This window comes from Myotis yumanensis, unplaced genomic scaffold, assembly GCF_028538775.1.
Source record: "Myotis yumanensis isolate MYYU_CA2020_CCGP unplaced genomic scaffold, mMyoYum1.0.hap1 SCAF_10, whole genome shotgun sequence".
Lineage (NCBI taxonomy): Eukaryota > Metazoa > Chordata > Mammalia > Chiroptera > Vespertilionidae > Myotis > Myotis yumanensis.
Window position 1 is genome coordinate 38136113 of NW_027223761.1, and position 20248 is coordinate 38156360.

At 51.3% G+C, this 20248-nt stretch overlaps 1 protein-coding gene across 3 annotated transcripts in view; it reads right to left on the minus strand.

Moving 5' to 3' along the window:
- Positions 1-4476: 4476 nt before the first annotated feature.
- TUB (TUB bipartite transcription factor) overlaps positions 4477-20248 on the minus strand; it is a 75767-nt gene continuing 59995 nt past the window's right edge. For 2 of the 3 annotated variants that reach the window (XM_070425370.1, XM_070425371.1), the window contains exons 5-12: positions 13257-13424; positions 11314-11435; positions 10701-10898; positions 10257-10369; positions 9336-9453; positions 7705-7803; positions 7313-7484; positions 4477-6898 (exon numbers count right to left, since the gene is read on the minus strand). In XM_070425370.1, coding sequence (XP_070281471.1) covers positions 6765-6898; positions 7313-7484; positions 7705-7803; positions 9336-9453; positions 10257-10369; positions 10701-10898; positions 11314-11435; positions 13257-13424 — 1124 coding nt within the window. In that variant the 3' untranslated portion in view covers positions 4477-6764. The remainder of the gene's footprint in view (positions 6899-7312; positions 7485-7704; positions 7804-9335; positions 9454-10256; positions 10370-10700; positions 10899-11313; positions 11436-13256; positions 13425-20248) is intronic. The other variant, XM_070425373.1, reaches the window with a different exon arrangement.

The window sequence follows — 20248 nt, forward strand, 5'->3', positions numbered from 1 at the left end:
AAGATTAAGTTCAGCTACTATTAGACACTTATTGTTAGTTAATGAAGTGCAGTCATTGAAGATTGAGTTTATAGAAAGCATATTGCATCTGTCTTTGGGACATTTGACTCACTTGTAACAGATGCAGTTTAAAATGTACTGAAAACCATCTAGATGTAATGCTCAAGGTAAAAAATAATGTAGGTGCTCTACTGTTTCGATAAATTGTTTTCCATGTTATGTCCCTTCATTCACAGGGGTTGATTTATGACAGTGCTGGGTCCGTTTCAAATTTCTTTTTCTGCCTTAGGCTATGATTCCTGTGTTAGAGATGCATATGTTTCCTTCTAGCTTTCAACTCATTTATTCATCTGGCAGACACTGCTCAGAGGCAGGCAGTGGGAATGGAAGGCTCAATTCCTACATTTTAAAAACTCAGTTTAATGGGGGAAGCCTTATCCAATTTATTTTAATGAACTAACTATAATAATAAAAGGGTAACATGCTAATTAGACTGGACATCCTTCCGGACGAAGCCGGGGTCCCAGGTGCCTGCTAGCGGCTGGAGGGAAGCAGGTGCTGGCAGCCAGGGGAAGGAAGGCCTACTCTTGCGTGAATTTTCGTGCATCGGGCAACTAATACACTATAAAAGGGCTCAAGCTCGTGAATTCTGCAGGCAGAGCAAGGGCAGTCGTGAATCCATCCCCATCTGTTCTGACTGGAATCTTGTCGGCTCCTTAAGCCTTCTGTCTGGGCTCTTGGCTCTAAAGCAAGAGTCTAGGTCTCCCAGGTGGTTCTGAGTATTAAATGGCACCATCAGTGCCTGTAAAACAGCCTCAGTCCTACATGACCACCACTCAGTAAATGGTAGCTGTGGTTTTATGCTGGAACTTAGATATGGGCCCAAATCTATAGGAAAACAGATCGTATTTGCCAAAGTACTTCCAAGAAACTTCACAGAGGGGGCATAGGAAGCACTTCTCCAGTGAACAAGGAAGAGAAGGCATCCTCGGAGAAAGTATGTGGATGTTCAGTACGTGGATGGGGCTGCTGTGGAAGGTGTTACATAACCAAGTCTTTATGTGAATGTTAATCTTTGGGGGAAACTGGCTATGGAAGCAGGTCCTGCCAGGTGTGCGATGACCTCCTGATGCCTCCTGCTTGGTTTATTAGCAGGAATATATTTATAGTCCAGAAATTTTTTGTACTTTCAGTCATTTCAGATTAGGCGGCCGTGGCAGGAGGCATGTTCAGCCTCTAGAAAGGGTGGTGGGGTACTCAAACAAGGTGTGGTCCACATTGGGACACTTAGGAACGGGAGCTCTAATAAAAACTACGCCAGGAAAATAGGTCTCAACCAGGACTGTCCTGACCACTAAACAATAAAAACCTCTTTCCTTTTCCACAGTTCCCCACGTGTGCCGTTTCCTAGAGGCAGAACTAAGGAGACAGGCCCCCGGTTCATACAGGAAATGCTTGTGGCTACAGAAAAACTCTGAGGGTAATAAACCAATCCTCCTCATGACTACATTCTTAAATTCCGTCTCAACCCAGACTATGCTCCAAATGAAAATCTAGTATTTCAGCTATTCAGCAATATTGAGAAAAAAACATGAAGTAGCCATGATGTTCCCTTGACTATACAGATCTTTCTAAAAGGCACCTAAACTTTCCTCATTTTTTTTTTTTTCACAAACAGGACAAACTTATTCTTTCCCTTAGATTATTCCTTCTCTGAGCATTTATGAGTTTGGAGTAATACCCACCTTGCAAGGCTGTCTGTCCCAGGTGTCGCCTGCTGTAGGTGCTCAGGACAGCATCCTCACTGCCATCCCTCGGGCTGTTACACAGGACGCCCTCCAGGGCTGTGGGTGACTTTAGTTTTGACCTCCCTCAGGAGCAGAGCATTACCTTCCTTGTCTGCTTCCAGCCGCCACTGCAGCCTCCCTCGTGCTTGGCTTCAGGCCTGCCACAGGCTGAGGGAAGGCTCCCAAGTATGTCTGCATCCTGTTTAAATAGGGGAGGCACTAGGTAGGGCCAGGCCCTCACAGGTACTCCGGGACCAACAGCCTTCTTCGGCTGGCACAGCTGCCCTGTGGAGGATTGTTCTAATGCACGTACTTCTGTCCTTGCCATTCTTCCAGCCCTTCCCGGCCTCTGCGTGTGGTTCTGCCAGCCAGAACTTGAAGATCCCAGGCCAGAGGAAGGACCGTTTACCAGTGGTTCTCAACCTTCTGGCCCTTTAAATACAGTTCCTCATGCTGTGACTCAACCATAAAATTATTTTCGTTGCTACTTCCTAACTGTAATGTTGCTACTGTTATGAATCGTAATGTAAATATCTGATATGCAGGATGATCTTAGGCGACCCCTGTGAAAGGGTCGTTTGACCACCAAAGGGGTCGCGACCCACAGGTTGAGAACCTCTGGCTTAGACCCACCTGTCGTTGTTAGCACCATCCTCCTCCTCCTCCCTGAGGCTCGTAAGGATTGAATGCTGTAGAAAAAAACTTCTAGGTAAAAAACATGGTTTTTTTCTCCTTTTATAGGAAAAAAATTACAGAGTAGTGTTGAAATAGTTCAAGTTTAATTTGATGATATATGGTCTGTACTTAGACAAACACAAGTTATACAACATAGATAACGTGGGAAAATACCAACTTTGTCATTGCACATACCAATAAATAAATACATTTGCTCCAGAATACCAAAGAGTTTATTCAAAAAGTCAATAAAAGCACAGTTTTGTAAGTTCATCTAAAACTCCAGATAATCTTGAACAAAAATAAATGTCTGACCACTCCAGAATAGGAAAAGACGGTCTTGTGCAAATAGACATACACATTCTAAGCGTTATGAAAACTGGCTAACTGTGTTCTCAGCAAGAGAAGCGTCACCCATCCTGACCAAGACCCCTTCACCACCAAACACAGGAAAGGGCCAGAGTCGGGCTCCCTTTCTGAGCCACTCCAAGTCACTCTAGGACTCTCTCATCAGCCTTGTCTCAGCTCTGCCTGGACCTTGATTAGGGTGGGGGAAGAGGGCAATAGAACAGAAGAGGGAAAGGGGTGTGACATCTTAGGGCAGAACAAAGGCACAATGATGAGCTAGAAACGGTGGTGATGAAAGCAAAGGTCAACCCCCAGCCACCCTGATTCCCACTGCAAGCACTGACAGTCCAGCCTCCTGGTTTGCTCAAAATCACATACCAGTAGCCACAAAGTACAGGAATGCCTTCTGTAAGACCAACTTGCTTCTCAGCGTGGTTGGAAAATTAAAAAACCAAACCTGTCCCAGTACTCCTGCTTGCCTCTGCCCTGTATCCTGAGATGACAGAAAACTTGAAGTGGGAGGACAGGTGACCAATAAACTCAAGCCAGAGCCCATCCTTTGGCCTGTTCCTGGGGCTGCTACAAGTTCAACAAGCCAGAACCCAGGGAGTCAGGCCCAGGCATGCTGGGCACCAGGAGGAAGACTCCCTCCGCACTCCGGAGAGGTGTGCTGGTCACACCACATCCCGGCGCGGGGGAGGACTTCCTGAGGGGAACGCCAGTGTCGCTGCAGTCGGGGAAACCAGGACTCCGCCAGGGAGATGGGATTTGTGCTTGCGTAACAGCCACAGACGTGCAGCCCAGCATCTCCCGTCCCTGCAGACCCCACTGCGAGGGGTGCACGGAGCTTAGTGTGAAATCAGCGCTGTTGCTTGTTCAGTTTAGAGGCAAATGCCCTGCTCTTTATAGACAAAAACTTCTACAGTTTTCTTGCCCTTGTTGGGAGGCGGACTCCAAAGGCCCTCTTCACGCCTGCAGTTACCATACTCCCAACACGTGTCCGCAGCACGGCGGACCTTACGTGCTCCTTCTGAACTAGTGACCAGCCCTGCACTGCCGTCCACGTGTGTTTTCTAAGGCACAGTCACTAGAATATGCTCAGGTTCGTCCAAAAGTGCACACAACACACGGGTGTCCCCAGGTAACGCAGAATGGGAACTGACCACGTTCTCAGACCATGTTTTTCTAATCAGAACCTGGGAGACGCTGGCGCTTCCTAACAGCCTGAATGGCATGAACAGAATCCTTATCTCTTTCCTGCTCATCCTGAGAAACAAACCTCAGTTGATTCTTAGCAGATTGCCCTTTCCCCAAACACCACAGACACAGAGATGCAGACAGACACAGAGCACCTTGGAGCCGGAAAAAAAGAAAAGAGGCGGGAAGTGAATGTCGCCATTCTGCAGAACTGTTCTGGGCAGAGGGCCTGGAGGTTTGGGGTGTGGCCCCAAAAGGAGTCCCAGGAGCAGTCCCAGGAGGGCTGCCTATGGTCCCAGCTGCCCCACGCCCACAGGAACTGCCCATTCTATCCTCGAGTTCCCTGCCCAACCAAGGGCCATCTGGGTAGAGAACAAGAACTCTCACTACGGGAGAGGCTGGGCCCTGGCAGCTTCGAGTCTGTGGGCCCACAGCTCTTGGGCGGCGGGGGGGGGGGGGGGGGGGGGGGGGGGGGGGGGGTGTGGATCCTGGGGCCAGTGGTCAAGGACAGCCAGCGTCACCAGGAATAGGGCCGTAAGAACAGACCTGAGGCTGGGTCTCGAGCAGGTGACAACTGTTCTTGCTTGTCACTCAATGCCCAACAGAGGGTCTTGTTGCTAAGCTACCCTTCTGCACAACCAGCGAGCAGCTCAGCCCACATTCTGGGTCCCACCAAAACCCAGCCGGCCCGGCTCCCGTGCGCTGGAGGAGAAAGCGGGAGTTTGCCATTGTGCTTCTGGTTCCTCCACTCTGCCACCAGGGTCCCCTCTCCCTAGGATACAGCACCAGCTGTTCTGCCTTTAAATCCCATTCAGAGAAACAGCGAGACCAGACATTAGAGATCATCTAGTTTCCATCATCCCAATTGGCAGCCGGTCTCTTCCCCAGGTCAGAAAAGGAAGAGCCGAACGGGACCATGGGAAGGAGGAGGACACCGCAAGGTTCCCTGGGATGTGGACCAGCCCTCCACAGAAAGCCCCAGTGCCCTCAGAATGGTCCCCCTGGAGGGGCCTCTCGGAAACCCCCGGGGGTGGGCGATCGGCTGTGACAGATGACCCGGCTCTCAGTATCCCCGGGAAACCTGTGCTTCAGGGAAGCGAGAGCACACTACCTCCACTCAGGTCAGAACTGCTCCTCCACCTCACGGCAGACCTCGCTGACATGTTTTCAAAGCATCAGTTTCTACACAGCCTTTCCAAGCACATCTACTCTGAAGGGAGGAATTGCCTGCTTCCCACTGACGCCTGCTCTCCATCAGGGTGAACCAGGGAAAAGGACAGAAAGGCAAGAGAGGCGTTCCCATGTCCTCAGAAGAGGATATTGGGGGAGGGGGAGATCAGGCCCCCGCCCGGCACATGGACCGCCCATCACACCCACATGCAGAAATGGGCAGCAGCCTCCCTAGGCCTGCTCTCTGGGGGAGCCAGACACGGGTCAGTCCTGATCAGTCTGACAGGCAAAAAGCCAGACGGCTTTTAGCAGGGAACTGCCAATCTACTGAGATAGTTTCCACTTCAGTCTATAGCCGCACCACCCCGAACGCGCACCATCTCATCTGGGGCGAGGGCATCGGACTGGGCCCCGGGAAGGCCCGAAAGCCATAGATAATGGTTTTCTGGGGGGATGCTGGGAACACAGAAATCCAGGGAGCTGAAGCTCTGACCCTGCCACTCACCAGCCAGGTGACCCCAGGCAAGTACCATATGTTGAGTGATTTGCCTATGGTGGCTGTTGTACTAGTTGATCTCTAAGGGTCCTGCCACCTCTCATGTCTAGTGATTCTGCAGTACTCCCTGCCCTCCTCAGCCTGCCCCATCCTTCCGAGGACCACGCAGTGCAGCCCTCAGCAGCCACGACCTCCATTCACTGCAGCAGGAGCTGAAGCCCAGGCAGAGCACCTGCAGCTCACCAGCCCCAGCCCGGGCACGCCTACCTGTGTGGAGTCCGGGGCTGGTGACCTAGGCCCGTCCACGTTTCCTGCACCGAGGCTGCTGGGCAGAGAGCTGCTGGGGTAGCTGAGGGCTCCCAGGACAGCCTGGTCCAGGACGCCTGTTCCGTGCACCTCCCATATGCTGAGCCTGTGTCCTGCAGGCCATCCTCTAAGACAGCTGGCCTTGATGGCTGGCCTCCTGCTGCCTCTGTGCACAGAGAAAACCTAGAGAAACCAAATGAGCTAGAACCCGAGGCCACCAGGCAGCTCCCACAGCCAGGCCCCTGCAACCCTGACAGGGTCCTGCCGCTGACCCTTCCCCTACCTGCTGGCCTCTCCCAGGCCTGGCTGAGGCCTGAAGTCAGGGGGCTTCCTGCAGTTAAGGGCCAGGCTCGGCTACCAAGCCCTTTGCTGTGTGACGGTGACTGCCTTCCACACACACTCACTGTGCCCCTCCCTGTCGGGATCCGTGCTCATCGACTCCTGGGTTGAGTGGGTGGCTGGGCCACAGCAGCCCGGCATTGTGCTTCCCCTCCCTCTACACCTCTTGCTGCCTTCGCAGCTTGGCAGACACGACTGCAGCAGGATGCTAACCCAAGGTTGGGTGTGTGTGTGTGGATCCTGGGCACAGAAAGAATTCACTGTGGGCCCTTTACACACACCCCACTTCTCTGCCTCAACAGGGGGGCAGAGGAGCCAGTTCCTGGCTGGCTGGGCCAGGGGGCCCACCGAGAGCCACAGGTTCATCTGGCAGGAGGCCTATGTACAGAGGGCAGGCAGGCAGCCCCACTGTGGGCTGGGCCACCCCGACGGACGTGAGGAGGCCTCTATTCACAGGCCAGTTTGCTGTCGAAGCTGGACAGGGCGATGGAGAAGGCCTGCAGCGCACACAGCGGGTAGTTGTAGTCCATGGTGAACACGTCCTCTGCCACGCGGCCGAACTGCATCACGATGTAGTCCGCTGGAGCCGGGCACCGTGCAGACAGGAACAGTCAGGACGGGAGAGACGGGAAAGACAGACAGGCACCCAGATCACAAGAGGGAAGAGAAAGCGAGAGGCAGAGGTACCCAGGGAATCTCATGGGAAATGAAACAGACCAGTGGGGGAAGGGCAGGACAGAGGGGAGCATGCAAACACCAGGAGCTGGGGATGAAGAGAGAGACTCCCACCCCGGACTGCTGAGCACACAGAGCCCACGTCCAGGCTCCGCAGGGCCTTCCCGGCCTCCCAGGCACACGATCTCTACAGCGAATCTAAGCTGTGCGACCAGGTCCTCAGCACTGGCCGCACGGCAGGGCCGGCGAGCGGAGTCCTGAGCTGAGCCTGGCGAGCGTGCGGGCGTGCGGGCAGCCACGCGTCGGGGCAGACACTCACGGTCGTTGCCATGGATGATCTGGAAATTCTTCACGGAGGCCTGCGTGACGCGCCCGTGGAAGTTGAGTACGTAAGACTGCGTGTCATCGTTCCAGACAGGCGTCTTGTTTTGTAGCTCAATGATACTCTCCGTGTTCTTATTCTGCCAGCGTGCTAGCAGCGTCTCGTGCTCCTGAGAGAGCAACGTTGCTGAGCCCGGCCCGGCCTTGGCTCCGTGACCAACCCAGGGCCATGGGATCGGGCCCAGGGCTGGGGGTCCCCAGCTTTCACCAGACCCCCCAGGCTGCTCACACTTTGCCTCCCATGCAGACACACGAGCTGGCGCTCTGCCCTTAGGAGCTCATGCAGAGGCTGGGATGAGGGGGGCAGGGTGTGGTGGGGGAGGAACTCACGTTGCGGGGCCGGATACAGACTCTCTCGTGAACCATGTTCATGCCTGGGACAATCACAGTCATCTTCCGCGGCCCCTTAAAACCTAAGACGTTAGTCTCCTGTGAAACAGAGAACAGTGGCCACCTGAGGACTCGACTTACTGGGGAGGCTGGAGGGAGGGAAGAGAGATGATGAGCTAGTTCTCACCATCTCCACCTGAACATCTAACAGGTGTCTAAATTTTGCACGTCCAGACGCGAACTCCTGAGTCCCTGCCCTAACTAGCTCCCTGTAGAGTCCTCTCTGCTTCACTCAACAGCAAGTCAGCAAACTACCTGGGGTCATACCTGACTCCTCTCTCACACCCCACCTTCTAATCCATCAGCTAATGCTGCCAGCTCTACCTTCAAATTACATCAAGAATCTGGTCACTCTCACCACCGTCTCACTGAGCTCCCAGTAAAACCTCAGTGGACTCCTCCTTCCCACCCCTGGCCCCTCCCCCTCCGTCACCTGCTCTCCACACAGCAGCCAGTGGTCCTGTTAAGTCATATCATTTTCTTCCTTAGTTCAGAGTAAAAGCTGAAGACGGTTACCCCTCAGCACTTACTCTCCCTGCACTTGCCGCCCTCCTTGCTGTTCCCCATGTGCCAGGCGTCCAGGACTCTTACACTCTGTATGGTGCCCTCCCCAACACCCACATGGCTGGCCTCACTTCCTTCTGGGTTTTACCCCAGTGCTGCCTCGGTGAGGCCCTTCCTGCCGTCCCCCTAAAAGCTCTCTCTCACACACACACACACCTGGACACTTCACAGCCCTCCCCCTTTTATTTTTTCCATCTTAGCATTTATCAGGAACATATATATTTTGCTTTTGTCTATTTTATAGCTTATCTCCTTAAACTAAGGGTTTAAGTCCCATAAGGGTTTAAGGCCATGGATGATCTGGAAGGCATAGACATAGACATACGTTTATGTCTCTTGTTCATTACTATATCCTCAGTGCCTCAAACAGTACCCGGAACAGTATTTAAAGAGATTTGGTATTTGAAGAGATTCGGACTGCATCCCCAAAGCTGACCAGCAGGTGGCACCATAGGATCATACAAAACAGCCAAAGGACTATGGATTCCCAATTAGCCCAAGTTGACGGGGGTACCAAGCCCTCATTTTAAAATGAAGTAAAATCCCCTGTACTTATATTCCCGTTTGGTCTGAGTGTGACACTGGCTAGTGACCCACCCTAAGCTTCAGTTTTCTCATCAATAGTATTTAAAAAATAATAAGACTGAGCTCTTGGACTCTGAGCATCCAGTAAGATAACGTAAGGGCCTTTCGTCCATCAGGATGCTAGAGGGAGGAGGGAAGGGATGCACAGACAAGAACCCAGGCCTGCCTCTCCTTTCCAGGAGGCTCCAGGGCTGGACTGCATAGACCAGGCCTGGTTCCCAGAGCTCTCCCAGGCAGATGGCCCCCTGGGGGCTGCACTCAGAAGAGGAGAGGGCCTGGGCCCCTCTCCCAGGCAGGGCCCCTCCAAGGGGACAGCCCACCTCCCTGCAGCTTGTCTCCCACAGGGACAGCCCACAGATCAGGCCGCCAGTCCTGACCGTCACATCCTACTTGGAGACCAGAGACCAGGGACCAGGACTCACATAGCACACGGCGGCCAGCTCCTGACGCAGGGTCCCACCTTCCAACGTAGAGGAGGAAGCCTTCTGGGGGTTGACTCCATTGTCATAAACGGTGAACTTAGTGCCCATGAGGTTGGATCTGCAGGGCAGGCACCATCAGTACAGGGTCACCCACCCTCTGCCCAGGGCAGCAAACAGCTAACAGTCTGTCCTGTGAGGAGCCTGCAAAGCATTCTGGGCTAAGCCAGGAGCCAGTGTGGGGCACACTGCTCACTGAGTCCCCATCTAAAGGGCAAAAGGCCTGGACTTGCTCTGAACTGAATCAAAGAACATCTTGGTTCAGGGGTAAGTTCAGGGAGGGAAGTCAGGGTGCCACAGTCTTCCTGGAGGAACAGGCGTGAGCAAACTGAATGGCAGCTGGCAAGACCTCAGAGGGGACGCAGCACGCCATGCAGACCGGATAAGCTGACCTCTGTCCCATCCGGCCTGAGTCTTGGTCCAGCCCCATCTCCACAGCTTTGGCTCCTTACCTCTCAGCTTGACTTAACGCTCCCCAAATCTGGCCCTCCGTTCCTCAGCAAACCCTCCTCCCCCGGGGCTGGCTCCAAGCCTTCCTCTCTCCCCAAGGTGGTTCTCTCTCCCATCAAGGCCTCACTCTCAGCCCTGCCCCTCAGCCCTGACCATGGCCAAGGTGACTTGGTGGTGGCCGACATCATCAGTGACATCCTGGGGTTTGGTCCGTCACTCAGGGTGGGCCTGTGCCCACCTGGCTGGGAGCAGCCTAGGGTGGGTGTGTGAGGCCCACCTCCAAGCCTGGCTCTAGGCTGGCAGAGCCCATGGTAGGATCTGAGGGACAGAGGACCTGTGGAGAGGATCTGACTCCTGGCCTAGATCTCCTCCCTCTAGAGAGCCGGCCCACCCCGCCTGGGGGAGTGCTGGTACCGCAGTTTCCCGATGTAGCTGTCCCCGCCTCGAGACAAGTCTGTAGGGTCCACAGAGATGAGGTAATTGGATGTTTTACTCTTCTTTCTTTTCCTTCCCGCCAGGAGGAACACCTTGGGGAAGCAGAGGAAGTTACACTCCAGACCCAGCCTCTGATCCGCACACAATCACGGGTGCCACTCACACACTCACTCACACAAGGGACTCTCCCTCGCTTCAGTTCCAGAACACGGTGTGCTCACACAGATGCGCACAAACTGGCAGCACAAAGGTGTGCACACAGGTACACACACTGGCAGACACAAAGGTGCGCACTGACCAGGCACGAGGGCCTCAGTCTCTGGGGGAGCTGAGAGGTGGCTGTTGGATCTGAGGCTGCCGGTCACATCCCAGCCCCCAGGCCCTCAAGCCTGCAGGTGAAACGCACGTCCAGGCGTCCCTCACCTTCTTCCCGTCCTCTCGGTCCAGGTGCAGAAAGTAGGTGGGGTACATCCCCCGGTCCATCCCCTTCTTGTCCCTTGAGATGCGGCACTTGATGGTGATGCCCTGGGGAGCTGGCCTCTGTGCAAACTCCTCGAGATCCTGGACCTCAACTTCTGCCGAGGGCTCTGGGGCTGTTGGGCTGAGGGCTGAGGCTGCCTCCTACAGGGAAGAGTGGGACCCCGAGCAGCTGGAATTGGGGGCCTGGGGTCCAGAGCTGACCCTTCATGTGGTGGTGGTGGTGGTGGTGGGAGATGAGACACAGTCCCGGGATGCAGGCCGGCCAGCCTGGCCCTGGGGTCATCAGCTAGCTTCCCAGCCCTTCCCTCCCTCAGCCATCCCTGGGGGTAGGTTCTTAGGTCATCCTGTCCAACTCCAGTTCCCCCATCCTCCTGGCCTGGCAAAGAGACCTGACTGGGGGGAGGGGGGACAGGAGAGCCCAGGCCTGAGCAGCTCTCAATAGGTAGGCATCTGGGCCCAGCCCAGCGAGCCACTCACCATCATTTCTCCACACCATTTCCCCTGCAGCCTGGGTGAGTGACCAGCCCTGCACTGCCGTTCACCCTTCCCTACTCACCCTGATGGACTTCTTGCTAGTGGCGGAGCTGGGGCGGGTATTGCTGTTTAGCTGGGAGGAACTGGAGCTGTATTCGTCCTCATCCTCCTCTTCCTCCTCAAAGCTCATGCTACTGGAGATGCCTGGGCCAGGTAGGAGCAGGTGGGAGGCGTGGTCACATACACACACCCAGGCGGAGCAGGTGGGAGGCGTGGTCACATACACACACCCAGGCAGGAGCAGGTGGGAGGCGTGGTCACATACACACACCCAGGCAGGAGCAGGTGGGAGGCGTGGTCACATACACACACCCAGGCAGGAGCAGGTGGGAGGCGTGGTCACATACACACACCCAGGCAGGAGCAGGTGGGAGGCGTGGTCACATACACACACCCAGGCAGGAGCAGGTGGGAGGCGTGGTCACATACACACACCCAGGCAGGAGCAGATGGGAGGCGTGGTCACATACACACACCCAGGCAGGAGCAGGATGGGAGGCATGGTCACATACACACACCCAGGCAGGAGCAGGTGGGAGGTGTGGTCACATACACACCCAGGCAGGAGCAGGATGGGAGGCATGGTCACATACACACACCCAGGCAGGAGCAGGTGGGAGGCGTGGTCACATACACACACCCAGGCAGGAGCAGGATGGGAGGCGTGGTCACATACACACACCCAGGCAGGAGCAGGTGGGAGGCGTGGTCACATACACACACCCAGGCAGGAGCAGGTGGGAGGTGTGGTCACATACACACCCAGGCAGGAGCAGGATGGGAGGCATGGTCACATACACACACCCAGGCAGGAGCAGGTGGGAGGCGTGGTCACATACACACACCCAGGCAGGAGCAGGATGGGAGGCGTGGTCACATACACACACCCAGGCAGGAGCAGGTGGGAGGCGTGGTCACATACACACACCCAGGCGGAGCAGGTAGGAGGCGTGGTCACATACACACCCAGGCAGGAGCAGGTGGGAGGCGTGGTCACATACACACCCAGGCAGGAGCAGGTGGGAGGCGTGATCACACACACACCCACACACACCTGTTCACAGGCACCGAGTCATCATACTGCATGCACACACCCCAGGCCTTAGGTGCACACACAATCACACACATGCCCACAGATGTCCCGATATACACAAGGGCACACTCTCAGGTACATGCTGGGACTAGTCACGATCCTTGGGGTCTGTGCCCCCTACTCCAAGCTTCAGGTCAGTCCCTCTGACCCCCTCCTCTCCAGCACTCGCCATGCCTGCCTCCTGTGTAGCAAGGCCTGACGGGTTGATCCTGTGCTGGGAGCCTCCTGGCCTCAGGCTTCCCAGAGACCTTGGCAAACACAGACCATGGAATGTGCCTGGGAGAGGCCAGCTTCTTAGCCCGAAGTGCAGGGTTGACTCCTCCCCACCCAGCCTGCGGTAGGTCCTGTCTGTGTGCTTCTCCCCACTGAACGCCCTCTCCAGCCTCTGATTCCCTGAATGTGGGGTGCTGCTGGGCTTCCCTCGGCCGCCCCCCACCAGGGGCTCCCTGGGGCAGGGCTCCCAGTGGGGAAGCTATCCTAGCAGATTTCCTGGATCTGCCCTGCCTCTCAGCACCCTGGCCCTGCTCCTCTGGCTCAGTAGACGGGGGACATTTTACAAAAGCAGCTCTTTCAAAGGAACCAAAGGGAGCGGAAATCTGTCCCCAGAGCTAGGGCCTCCTTGGGGGCAGGTGATAGGAGTGGGGGAGACAGGGCTGGGCTACGGGCTGGCTGGTTACCCTGGCTCATACGTCTTTCCCTTGACTTGGCCTTATTAGGGCCCCTGCCCGCGTTTTCCACTGGTCTCCCGGGCCCCGCACCAGGGTTTGGAAGGGGCTGGAAGAGACACAGGAGGGTCGTGCTCCCCAAGAAGGGTGCATCTGAGAACCTGGGACTGAGCTTTGGGGGTGTCGCTGGACCCCTACGGGGCTCACCCTTCCTCTGCATCGCGGCATGGAGGTCCTGCCCGCTGGGCTGTGTGCCCCCACCAGCTGCCGTCTCCCCTGCGTCCTGGGCGTGGTCCAACCGGCCCACAGTCAGGATCTGCACTGGGCCTCGAGCCTCAGACTCGTCTTCTGCCAGAGCCGCTGGCCCGCCGGCGCCTGCAGGCCAGGGACACTTCTGAGTCCCGGAGGGCATGGGAAGGGGAGGAGAGCTGGATCCACAGACAGCCACGAAGTGGGTGAGGGCTGAGTGGGGGGGCCCTCTGCAGAACTTTACTTGCAAAACTGACTTTTAAAAAACGAATGATTTGCCGAAACTGGTTTGGCTCAGTGGATAGAGCATCGTCCTGTGGACTGAAGGGTCCCAGGTTCGATTCCGGTCAAGGGCATGTACCTGGGTTGCGGGCACATCCCCAGTGGGAGATGTGCAGGAGGCAGCTGATCGATGTTTCTCTATCATCGATGTTTCTAACTCTCTATCTCTCTCCCTTCCTCTCTGTAAAAAAATCAATAAAATATATTTTTTTAAAAAAACACACGAGGCGGTTGGAAGATGGCGGCGATATAGGCAGACGCGTCCCAGGTCTTGTCCCGGAGCAAACGGAGTAAGCAGCTGAAACTAATAACACCCACCCCGAATTGGCAAATTTACTCAGCTGGTGAGACGGCTTGCAGCCTGGAAGGGCAGACCTCCCCTGGAAAGGTTAAAAACCAGGGATCTGGGCAGGAAAGTTTGCCAGACCTGAGCCCAGAGGGTCGGAGGGAGACCGCATGGCAGACAGCCGCGTCTCTTGGGACAGACACAGACCCTGACCAGGGTAAGGAGTTCCGCGGGTTTGCTGGCGCCAGGAGATTTGAGATTTGGATTTTGTGATTGCGGAGAACTGAGACTAAAGGGGGCATCCTGAGGAACTGATCAGACCATGCAGTGCCCATAAGAGAGGAGCGTTTCCCAGACCGCAGATCCAAGCAACAGCAGCCCCCTGAGCACCGCAGCCTCCTGATCACCACAGCCTCCTGATCACCACACCCTCTGTCTGTGGAACAGCAACTGTACTTGAAGCCTCCCCCTACCAGCCAGAAGAGCCAACACAGCTGTGAACAACACCCACCAGAGGAGCTGCTGCCAACTGGAAAGCAGCTGCTACCGCAACCATCTGAGCAGCAACCACAACCCAAGGAGCCCCTGCCACCCAGGGAGCAGCCACTGAACATCTCAACATCTACATATGTCAGCGAGATCAAACATGGGTAGGCAAAGAAACCCCCAAAGGAAAGAAAAGGAGGACTCCCCAGAAAAGCAGCTAAGTGAGACAGAGATATGCAACATGACGGAAAAAGAATTCAGAATAAGGTTCCTAGAGTACATGCACCACATGTTCAAGAAGCAAGAAGAAACAGATGAAAAACTCAACTACTTATGCAAGAAGCTAGAAGAAACAGATGAAAAAATCAACAACTTAAGTAAGTCCCAAGAAGAAATGAAGAGTGACATAGCTTCAATAAAAAACTCCATTGAAAGTATCAACAGTAGACTGGGAGAAGCGGAGGACCGAATTAGTGAATTAGAAGACAAGGAAGCAAAACACACTCAAACTGTACGGCAAATGGAGAAAAAAATTAAAAGACAGGAGGAGAGCCTAAGGGAGCTTTGGGACAACATGAAACGAAACAACATACGAATAATAGGGGTGCCAGAGCAACAGAAAGACGAACATGGATTAGAAAACCTATTCGAAGAAATAATATCAGAAAACTTCCCTGAGGTGGGGAAGAAAAAAGTCACACAAGCCCAGAGAGTTCCAAACAAGGTGAACCCGAAAAGACCCACACCAAGACACATCATAATTACCATGGCAAATGTTCAGGATAAAGAGAGAATCTTACAGGCTGCAAGAGAGAGACGGAAAGTAACATACAAGGGATCTCCCATTAGATTATCAAATGATTTCTCAACAGAAACACATCAGGCCAGAAAAGAATGGACGGAAATCTACAAAGTGATGCAAAGCAAAGGACTGAATCCAAGAATACTCTATCCAGCAAGGCTATCATTCAAAATTGAAGGGGAAATAAGAAGCTTCACAGACAAAAAAGGGCTAAGGGAGTTTATCACCACCAAGCCAGCCATGCAAGAAATGCTAAAGGGACTGGTGTAAAAAGAAGAAATATCAAGCTCAGAAAGAAAACAGCCACATACACACACACAAAAAAGAAATGGCTACAAACAAATACCTTTCAATAATAACTTTAAATGTAAATGGACTAAATGCTCCAACCAAAAGACATCGAGTGGCTGAATGGATAAAAAAACATGACCCATACATCTGCTGTCTACAAGAGACCCACCTCATTAGAAGGGACTCACACAGACTGAAAGTGAAGGGATGGAAAAATATCTTTCACGCAAATGGAAAGGAAAAGAAAGCTGGGGTAGCAATACTTATATCTGACAAAATACATCTCAAAGTGAAGGCCATAACCAGAGATAAGGAAGGCCACTTCATAATACTAAAGGGATCAATACAACAAGAAGATATAACCCTGGTAAACATATATGCACCCAATGCAGGAGCACCCACATACATAAGAAAACTTCTGGAAGATATCAGGGGAGAGATCGACAACAATACAATCATAGTAGGGGACTTTAATACACCACTGACATCACTGGATAAATCCACTAGACAAAAACTCAGCAAAGAAACAGCAATCCTAAATGACTCACTAGATCAGATGGACTTAATTGACATCTTCAGAACACTTCACCCCACAGCTGCGGAATATACATTCCTCTCAGGTGCTCATGGGACATATTCAAAAATAGACCACATATTGGGTCACAAGCAAAGTCTCCACAAATTCAAGAAGATTGAAATCATAAAAAGCTTCTTCTCAGACCACGATGGCATAATGTTAGAAATAAACTACAATAAAAACAACCCAAAATACTCAAACACTTGGAAGCTGAATAGCATGTTATTAAATATTGATTGGGTTACCGATGACATCAAAGAAGAAATTAAAAACATCCTGGACACTAATGACAATGAAAACACAACAATCCAAAACCTCTGGGACACAATGAAAGCAGTCCTGAGAGGAAAGTTTATAGCTCTACAGGCCTATCTCAAAAAACAAGAAAAAATGGTAGTCAATCATCTAACTCTACAACTCAAAGAATTAGAAAGAGAGCAACAAGAAAACCCCAGAGTGAGCAGAAGGAAGGAGATAATAAAGATTAGAGCAGAAATCAATGAAATAGAGACCAAAAAAACAATACAGAAAATCAATGAAACCAAGAGCTGGTTCTTTGAAAGGATAAACAAGATTGACAAACCCCTAGCCAGGCTCACCAAGAAGCAAAGAGAGAGGTCCCAAATAAACCAAATCAGAAATGATAGAGGCGAAATAACAACAGACCCCACAGAAATACAAATGATTGTTAAACAATACTACGAGCAACTCTACTCCAACAAACTGGACAACCTGGAGGAAATGGACAAATTCCTAGAAAAATACAACATTCCAAAACTCAATCAGGAAGAATCTAAAAACCTCAATAGGCCAATAACTATGGAAGAAATTGAAGCAGTCATCAGAAAGCTTCCAGCAAACAAAAGCCCAGGGCCAGACGGCTTCACAGGGGAGTTCTACCAAACATTCAAGGAAGAACTAAAACCTACCCTCCTCAGACTACTACAAAAAATTCAAGAGGAAGGAACGCTTCCAAGCTCATTCTATGAAGCCAGCATCACCCTAATACCAAAACCAGGTAAAGACATCACAATGAAAGAGAATTACAGGCCAATATCCCTCATGAACATAGATGCCAAAATCCTCAACAAAATCTTAGCAAATCGGATCCAGCAGTACATCAGAAGGATCATACACCATGACCAAGTAGGATTCATCCCAGAGATGCAAGGATGGTACAACATCCGTAAATCAATAAATGTGATACATCACATAAACAAATTGAAAGAAAAAAACCACATGGTCATATCAATTGATGCAGAAAAAGCATTCGACAAAATCCAACACCCATTTTTGATAAAAACTCTCAGAAAGGTGGGAATAGAAGGATCATACCTCAACATAATAAAAGCCATATATGACAGGCCCACAGCCAACATCATACTCAATGGACAAAAACTAACACCATTTCCCCTAAGAACAGGAACAAGACAGGGATGCCCACTCTCACCACTCCTGTTCAACATAGTACTGGAAGTATTAGCCATTGCAATTCGGCAAGAAGAAGGAATAAAAGGCATCCAAATTGGAAAAGAGGAAGTAAAACTGTCCTTATTTGCAGATGACATGATATTATACATACAAAACCCTAGAGACTCCATCAAAAAGCTACTAGACTTAATACATGAATTTGGCAATGTAGCAGGATACAAAATTAACCCCAAGAAATCTGAGGCATTTCTATACACCAATAGTGAACTTTCAGAAAGGGAGATCAGAAAAACAATCCCATTTACCATCACACCAAAAAAATTAAGATACCTAGGAATAAACTTAACTAAAGAGGTTAAAAACCTCTACTCAGAAAACTACAGGACGTTGAAAAAAGAGATAGAGGAAGACATAAACAGATGGAAGAACATACCATGTTCTTGGATTGGTAGAATCAACATCATTAAAATGTCCATACTACCCAAAGCAATCTATACATTCAACGCACTTCCCATTAAAATACCAATGGCCTTCTTCACAGATCTAGAACGAACTCTCCAAAAATTCATCTGGAATAAAAAAAGACCCAGAATAGCTGCAACGATCCTGAGAAAGAACAAAGTAGGTGGGATCTCAATGCCAGATATCAAGCTGTATTACAAAGCCACTGTTCTCAAAACTGCCTGGTACTGGCACAAGAACAGGCATATAGATCAGTGGAATAGAATAGAGAGTCCAGAAATTAGCCCGAACCAATATGCTCAATTAATTTTTGACAAAGGAGGCATGAACATACAATGGAGCCAAGATAGTCTCTTCAATAAATGGTGTTGGGAAAATTGGACAGACATATGCAAGAAAATGAAACTAGACCACCAACTTACACCATACACAAGAATAAACTCAAAATGGATAAAGGACTTAAATGTACGACAGGAAACCATAAAAATTCTAGAAGAATACAAAGGCAGCAAAATCTCAGACATATGCCAAAACAATTTCTTCACTGATACAGCTCCTAGGGCAGTTGAAACTAAAGAGAAACTGAACAAATGGGACTACATCAAAATAAAAAGCTTCTGCACAGCAAAAGAAACCATCAACAAAACAACAAGAAAACCCACCTCGTGGGAAAACATATTTGCCAACGTCATATCTGATAAGGGCTTAATCTCCAAAATTTATAGGGAACTCATGCAACTTAACAAAAAGAAGATAAACAATCCAATCAAAAAATGGGCAAAGGATCTAAATAGACACCTTTCAAAAGAGGACATTCAGAAAGCCAAGAGACATATGAAAACATGCTCAAAGTCACTAATCATCCGAGAGATGCAAATCAAAACAACAATGAGGTACCATCTCACACCTGTCAGAATGGCCATCATCAACAAATCAACAAACGACAAGTGCTGGAGAGGATGTGGAGAAAAAGGAACACTTGTGCACTGCTGGTGGGAATGCAGACTGGTGCAGCCACTATGGAAGGCAGTATGGAGGTTCCTCAAAAAATTGGAAATGGAACTCCCATTTGACCCTGTGATCCCACTCCTAGGAATATATCCCAAGAAACCAGAAACACCAATCAGAAAGGATATATGCACCCAGATGTTCATAGCAGCACAATTCACCATAGCTAAGATCTGGAAACAGCCTAAGTGCCCATCAGTAGATGAATGGATTAGAAAGCTGTGGTACATCTACACGATGGAATACTATGCTGCTGTTAAAAAGAAGGAACTCCTACCATTTGCAACATCATGGATGGAACTGGAGAGCATTATGCTAAGTGAAACAAGCCAGTCAATGAAGGAAAAATACCACATGATCTCACTCATTCATGGATAATAAAGACCATTACAAACTTTTGAACAATAATAGATACAGAGGCAGAGCTGCCTCAAACTGATTGTCAAACTGCAGTGGGAAGGCCAGAGAGAGTTGGGGGACAGGAGGGAGGGGAGTAAGAGATCAACCGAAGGACTTGTATGCATGCATATAAGCATAACTAATGGACATAAGACACTGGGGGGTAAGGGAGGGTAGGGGTTTGTCAAGGGGGGGGGGGGGAAGGATACTTATGTAATACCCTTTGTAATACTTTAAGCGAAAAATTAAAAAAAAAAAATAAATAAAAAAATAAAAAAATAAAAAAAAAAAAAAAAAAAAAAAAAAAAAAAAAAAAAAAAAAAAAAACACACGAATGATTGCTGTCAGCCTCTTAATGATTGGTCAGCTCTGAAGGGGCATGGGTTCTGTCACTTCCGCTGTCCCCAGAATTAGTTGCCGAGGGTTGGTTTGAAACGCCTCACATCCCTAGGCAGACGGCAGCCACCTATAAAGCCAGCTCACAGTGAAAAGACTCAACGGAGAACCAGAACCATCCACACCACACGGGGCCACCACGCGCTCACGGAGGTGGCCGGCTGTGAGCCATCAGTGCTGACGTTCCTTCTCAGACACACACAGTCAACTCACACATTGTCAAAAACACACGGGCCCTTCGAAAAGGCCGAGGTTGGCACACGTGCGCCTTCCCACACGGAGGCTCTCCCATCCCATGTCCGCCTTCCTCCCCAGCTGCCACAACTTCGGTGACTGAATTGAGGAGGCCTGGCCCACACGGTGGCAGCCACCCTGTCCGGGTGGGCTATGTCCAAAAGACAGCCGTGAGCCCCGGAAGCCTGTGGCCAGCACCCCGCTCCCCCCCCCCCCCCCCCACGCCGTCCCAACACACCCGAGGCCTGGAAACCACTGGGCACACATGTGGACATGTGGTTGAGGAGACGAGGTGT